This window comes from Electrona antarctica (genome assembly GCF_951216825.1).
Source record: "Electrona antarctica genome assembly, chromosome: 1".
Classification (NCBI taxonomy): domain Eukaryota; kingdom Metazoa; phylum Chordata; class Actinopteri; order Myctophiformes; family Myctophidae; genus Electrona; species Electrona antarctica.
Window position 1 is genome coordinate 18,377,427 of NC_136806.1, and position 7,500 is coordinate 18,384,926.

A 7,500-nucleotide genomic window follows, 5' to 3' on the forward strand; every position below is an offset into this window, starting at 1 on the left:
AGGATGGGGTGCCTATTTCGCTATCACAGACTAAACAAACACGTTTCATAATTAAAATCTCCGCCGTGTGGCTTCTGGTGGAGTCTTTAATGTCCAAACATGTTTTGTCGAACATGAAGGAACATGCACCGGGTGGGCGAGAGAGGACAGGCAGACAGCGGGAGAGAGAGAGCTCTCTCTCTCTCTCTTTTGAAAGACGACAGGACCCAGAGCACTGCTGCTGATCCACATTGTACCAGATTTGTTCTCCTAACAATCAAATAAGTTTCTCATTAGCTGACTTTATTTTTCCTCATTCCTGCGGTTTTGCTGCAGTGGCCTGTTTCTCTCCCCCCACCCCACCCCCCCATCTTAACGAGAGGCAGCTAATTAGGCAATCAGACCCATTACTCTTCCAGAAGAGTTAGAGCTGGCCCGCCTAATTAGGGCTGTAAAATCTAATCATCTCCAGCGAAAACAGCAGAGGGCTAACGAGCCCTTGTTTAACGAACTAAATAACTTCAAGGGAGGAGAAAAGGGGGTCCGCTGATGGTATTTCTTTATGAATGCGAACGATGGGGGAACCTCACCGGTAATTGAGTCGGTTTCACCCTCGCAGTTGTTTGTTTGTTTATGGAAGCCTGATTATTACAACTGTCAAGGAATATATTTGCACCAAATGAGCACACGAAGAAGGCCCTCCTCGTCCTCTACCTCCTCTTCCTCCTCTCTGTCTTCGCCGCCCCTCCAGCCCCCCCCCCCCACCCCCCCTGTTGGAACCTCCTCTCACCTGACCTATTTTCCTGTCCAGAAGCTGTGTTCGCTGGAGAGGAAAAGAGAGGTATTGCTGTTTTTTTATGCCCTCCCCCGCCCCACACCCCGCACCTCCTCCCTGTTCTAATTTGTTGTTCGTTAACACGGCCCTCACACCTGAGCCTTTCGGTGTCGGGGGAATTCTGGCCGCAACAACACGACGCAGACGCAGGCCGCGTGCTCGCTCGCTCGTATACAGACAGACTGCAGATCTGCCTCGACGAAGCTATCCCTGTTGTTCAGTGTGGCACTGAGGACGAAGCCCAACGCCCCCCCCCCCCCCACACCCTATTGCATCCAGGATGCGCGCACACACACACACACACACACACACACACACACACACACACACACACACACACACACACACACACACACACACACACACACACACACACACACACACACACACACACACACACACACACACAGAGCTGAGATTCTACTGTATCTTTAGAATGTGAATTTGTGAATGTGAATTTCAACCAGTGGTCCTTGAAGGGATGTCAAGTGGTCCCCAACTAAATGATGGAGAGTTGGTAACCAAATGGTCCCATACGGGTACATTTTACACTCTCAAGAGTTAAATTATTGTTAAACATCTGCAATATACACAGTCTATACACAAATAGAGAATGTAGAAGAATTGTTATTTTGATAAATGTTTGCCTACTATCTCTCCTATGATACCACATCAATACAGCATAGAATTGTGGACACAAACCTATCCAATGACCACAAAATAAAGTTTTGGGTCTGAGAGGCTAAATGTCATCAAATGGTGCATGGTCCATGGCTCCAAATGCAGAATAAATAATGGACCTTGACATGAAAAGGGTTGAAAACCATGGAATATATAAGGCCATTTGCTTTCTCACACTAGTTGGCTACCCTGGGGTGGTGACCGGACACAAAGCTTCCCAGGCCAGACCCTCCCAGGTGACAAACAGTTAAATCACTAAACATAGGAACACACTAGAATATCAAATATATGTTATTAGTTATTGAACTATGGGCTCCATCATATTCTTCACACGCACGCACACACACACACACACACACACACACGCACACGCACACGCACACGCACACGCACACAGACACACACACACGCACACAGACACACACACAAGGAGGAGAGACTATGAAGTATATATTTGAAGTATATGCAAAGACAAAAATCACACCTGTGTGAAGTGAGGGACACTATGAGGTGAGGGACACTATGTCTGCAGACACTATACAATTCTCGTGAACAAGATTCTGTGTAGAATTTGTGAATCTGTGTAGGACAAAGTTTGTGAACGTACACCAAAAGCTGGGTATATAGGAGGGGCTATAGCGCCCCTCGAAAAACATGGAGAGGTGCACGCAGGCGGTGCGCATATACATACACGTGCGCGTGCACGTGCACAGAGTGACGGGCAGGCAGGCAGGCGAGTTGTTGACTGAGGCGGCGAGGCCACGTGGTTGGATGCAGCTGTCTGCGAGGGCGCTGAGGTGAGGCCTTACGCATCACTGAAGCGGAACAGGGCTGGCGCACGCACACACACACGCGCGCACACACACGCGTACACACACACACGCACACGCACACACACACGCACACGCACACACACACACACACATACAAACACACAGGTAGAGAGAGCGACTTCTGACAAAGCCGCAGTGAGAACAGGACAGCTGTGTTCATCTGACTGTACAGGTCACCGCCTCATTAACACACACACACAGAACACACACACACACACACACACACACACACACACACACACACACACACACACACACACAGAACACACACACACACACACACACACACACACACACACACATGCGCGCGCGCACACACACACACTATTCAAATCATACGTACAAAAATATACAGAAGCTTCTACGTCTGTCATAGGGTTTCAGAGCGATTGGAGCCATCGGTATTTCAACAACCTGAGCACTTCAACGCTATAAACAATCACTTCAGTGTCAACCAACGATTTTCCTTCTCACACATGCAAGTGCGTGTGTGTGTGCACACACACACACACACACACACACACACACACACACACACACACACCACACACACACACACAGCTCTGTGATGGACGGGCCATAAATCTGAAGGGCTTTTCTTTACCCTGATTGATCATAAATCATGTGAACTACAGCTTGGGTGAGAGTTTGTTTATGGTCGGCAGGCAAAGGGTGGACACTGTGTGTGTGTGTGTGTGTGTGTGTGTGTGTGTGTGTGTGTGTGTGTGTGTGTGTGTGTGTGTGTGTGTGTGTGTGTGTGTGTGTGTGTGCGTGTGTGTGTGTGCGCGCACGCGCGTGCACACGTGAATAACAACGACCAGTGGTACCACACCCACCACAAGGAGATTTATTATTGTTGTACAGTACAGTACACAACACACACACACACACACACACACACACACACACACACACACACACACACACACACACACACACACACACACACCAGCTAGGGCAAGAGTTACTGCAATTGTACTCATACACGAGTCAATATGGTTGCTTTTCAAGTTAGTGGCAAATATTCACAGCAACTTCTACCTCATGTCACCTCATTTGGATATGAGGCAACTGACCCATTTATTTATCTTTATTTTTGTAAATGTAAATTAATTTGCTTCTCAGTTCCTGTCTCACCAAAGCAGAGAGGCTCCTGAATGCAGTACCTGCTATACAGACACACTCACATATATACTGTGGTAGGTTATACCGTATACACATATACTGCACACAGAGGAAAACATACACATACACATTGGTATGACAGTGTTCGGGGGGAGGCTAGAGAGAGACCGAGGTTTCTCTTACCTGTCGATGATGACGGGATCGGACGGCGTCTCGTTCCTGTTGCCACAACTCTTCTTGTCACAGCATCGACTGCATGGCGGGGAGGCAGAGAAGGTTTGGTTACTACACACGGTGACATTTAGTGAACAACACTGGAAGGCAGTATAAGACAACAGTCTATAGATTGGGCAGCTATAGCCAGTCGCCATGGGAGCCCGGAAGGTTCCCGGTTCCATCGCCTGCAGCTCCTCCTGCATGGCGGCTTGTTAAAGTGTCCTTGAGCAAGAGACACTCGAACCCCGAACTGCTCCCGATGGGGCAGGTTATAATCCATTTAGACGCTAACGGTTTTCTGAAAAACCTATGTTTCTATGTGCTCAACCTTTTTCATGTTAAGGACACCCAGAATTATCTGTATTTGGCCGCGGATCCCCCCCCCCCCCCCCCCCCAGATTTGCGTTAAAAATGTTCACTCTGAAATAATATATATTGAAAGGATTTTCACAATTTGTTTTCTTTCAAAAAAAGCAGACCTACGAGCTCTATGAGCTTGTTGATCTGCTATTTTTATATAACATAATGCTGGCTTAAGGGTGCCTCCACCGTCGGTGTGTGTGAAGTGAACGACCGTGTACCACATCAATGAGTAATGTGTAACAGTGTTCTGCCGTTGCGGTGTGTGTGTGTGTGTGTGTGTGTGTGTGTGTGTGTGTGTGTGTGTGTGTGTGTGTGTGTGTGTGTGTGTGTGTGTGTGTGTGTGTGTGTGTGTGTGTGTGAATGGGTGAATGTGAAGGACATTGTGAAGTGCATTCGAGTGGTCGGAATGACTGGAAACAATTCTATACGAATCCAGTCGATTTACCTTTTATCATTTACAACCAGGGGAAAAAAAACGTGGAAAGACTTGAGGGGAACAGAAGAGGGGAATGGGAGCCTCTGATGATGATTATATAGCTAGGTTTCTCTTTAGCTCGTTGTGTGCTGACATCACGGCAAAAAGGTGCTTCTCTCTTCTGTCTCTCCTACACCGTCTCCCTCTCTGCTTTTAATGTTTTGTGGCTTTCGCCTTTATTTTTATAGAGGGATAGACAGGCTGACAGGAAATTGGGAGAGAGATGGGGCGGTGACATGCAGTAAAGGCCGTCGGTATCGGGAGTCGAACCTGCGCCACACTGCCAGACTGGATTACCAGACAAGGTGCCTGGACTGCTGAGCCACGGCCCAGGCCCCCTCTCTGCTTTTCTACTGTCTGTGTCCCCTACGCTGTCTCCCTCTCAGCTCTCCTATAGCGACGGTCTCTTATGCTATCTCCCTCTCAGCTTTCCAACAGTACCATCTGTCGCTCCTTGTGCTTTATAGATAAATCAAAGCCGAGTGGAGGAACTTGGAACTCATGAACTTTATCTCCTTTTCAACAGCAGGAACCTAATTCCAGCTTTGTTCCAGAGCCTGAGGTATAGTTACTGGGGCAAAAATATTCCACTGAGGTATAGTACTAAACAATGGTCCAGTATCTATCCAAGTGACCATGCCATAAATGTAAGCGCATTGTGAGCTCAAGTACATTTTACCAGTATAAGGATGCTAATGTTCAAAAAGCGTATAATGTGGCTTGAAATACCAAAACAACGACCGTGGAATGCCAAAGTTTGTCAGACGATGGTGTGGCGTGATAATAACGCGGTTGTGATTAACACAAAGACAATGTTAGAAATTGAATTTGGTTCCCCATCTGACTCTTATAAAGTTCCTATTGTCATCCATAATGAAAGAAATCTAACGGATTTTCAGACAAATTCTTGGGTGTAACAATAGATAGACCATCTGCTATCCTGGAAAGACCACATTGAAACAAAGAATTTATTTTCTCCACTGCCTTAGGTCTTTTGAGGCGAGTAGGCAAAGTCTTCTTTTGTTTTTGTGATTATGAGTGTTCTACATAAGTGGTTCCCAAATGGTGTGCCGGGAGACAGCAGGACCAGGTGTGCCTTGGGATTTTGTGAAAACAACACATATTTACAATATATATTGTCAAAGCATGACTCTCTTTCTTCTTAGCCTGGTCCCTCTCTCTCCACGCACACGCGCACACATGCACCGTGCACACACATGCACGCATGCGCGCGTGCACACACACACACACACACACACACACACACACACACACACACACACACACACACACACACACACACACACACACACACACACACACACACACACACACACACACACACACACACACACACACACACACAGTCTCTCCCTCTTTTCTAACTTGTATGAATCAAATGGGTGTTGTTGCTGCTTTTATGTAATTTTTCAAAGTGTGAAAGTATGTATTCTTGGATTATTTTTATGTCAAACTTTTTAAATTAGGCAAAAGTTATATTCCACATAAATGTGTTTTTTAACAACTTCTCTAAACACAATTGTTTGTCTGAATGTCTGCCCATAGACAACTGGAAATTAATGTAGTTAATAAAAGTTGATACATGGGTCTACCGTATTCAAAATCAAAACCTTGCTTTTCAAAATGTGCTAGGACCATACAACATTAGTTTTGGAGTGGTACGTGTCTTTTTCTTTTGTTATTTTTGAGGGGTGCTAGCCCCTCCTATATACAGGTTTAATGTTTGTTTTTAGTTCAATGTTTGTTTTAAAAACGCCATTGACAATGGAGGGAAAATGTACGTCATCTTGTCCCTAACACAAACATTAAATGGCATTAACAATAAAGAGAATGTGTTGGCACCGTTTGTTTTACATCACCATTACATCACCTTATCAACATAAGTTAGACTTTAATATATTAGCGCCCCTCACTTCACACGGGTGTGATTTTTAAGTTCTAACAGGGCTATGTTGCAAATGGAGTTGCTGTGATACAAGAACATGTTGATTATCATCATCATCATCATCATCATCATCATCATCATCATGACCAGCAAGGAGGCATAGTGTTCCTAGGTCATTGTTTTAGTATGTTACGCATGCCTTTCCTTTTAACGAGAGGAAACCGCTGTAAAGAATAATCGTTTGGTTCTTTGAATTATGGCTTTGTTCTTTTGGCAGTAGATAGTGTTTATGGCCAGCGAGGATGTCCCGATTGAAAAACATCCTTGTTCCCAAAAGGTTTCATATGTGTCCTACAAAGTCACAGTCGCTGATAATATTTGTAGTGTAGCTTATGAAACATTTCGTGCATATCGTACGGATCCAAATGTAGACCCCGTCGAAGTGCTTCATTATACAGTAGCTTTAACTTGTGGTTGTGGTTATAGGCTCTAGGTTTAGAGGGTTAGTTTCCTTCATTTTAGATAAGGTTATGCACCGTTACTGTAATTATGGTTAGCATGGTTACTTTGGTTGAAGTAAGGGTTTGGATCAGGCTTTGTGATAGTTAGTTTTGGGAGCCTCCTGCTTTGGCTGCAGGGAGCTCCAATGAACACATGTGGCTTCATGACACGCTTCCACAGATGAATATTGTGAAAATAGTGAGCTTGTAACTATTTTCAGCTATTTCCACAAAGTGTGCCTCTTATTTGACAATTTAGCCAATGTTTGACCAGTTTTTATAGTATAAATTTGTCGATTACTTTTCATGCAGGAGTAGTCTTTTTTTATTTCTTCCTGTTTTTGTTTTGTTTTATTTTTTTGAGGTATTAAAATGGTATTGTCACTTCACTGTCATCTGGGGACATCACCATGCAACGCGCTGTGAGCTAAAAGGATAAAATACCTGACAGCTACAATATGAAAAAGTATGTTATACTGTCCATCGGTTTATTTACAAATGTGCTGTGAGGCCAGGCAGGCTGCAGCTGTTGTGGATGGTGCACAGCGATGACGAAGTATACGAGCGCTGTGCATCTGTTGTATGAA

At 45.1% G+C, this 7,500-nt stretch overlaps 2 protein-coding genes across 2 annotated transcripts in view; one reads left to right on the forward strand and one right to left on the reverse strand.

Moving 5' to 3' along the window:
* Positions 1 to 7,500, forward strand: part of adrb2a (adrenoceptor beta 2, surface a) — a 237,335-nt gene that overhangs the window by 94,976 nt on the left and 134,859 nt on the right. The window lies entirely within an intron of this gene.
* The window catches only part of ebf1a (EBF transcription factor 1a), a gene marked incomplete at its 3' end in the record, with an annotated part of 12,880 nt that continues 9,012 nt past the window's right edge, over positions 3,633 to 7,500 (reverse strand). Inside the window, exon 6 of the mRNA XM_079501929.1 lies at positions 3,633 to 3,705. Within this exon, the coding sequence (XP_079358055.1) occupies positions 3,633 to 3,705 (73 nt within the window). The remainder of the gene's footprint in view (positions 3,706 to 7,500) is intronic.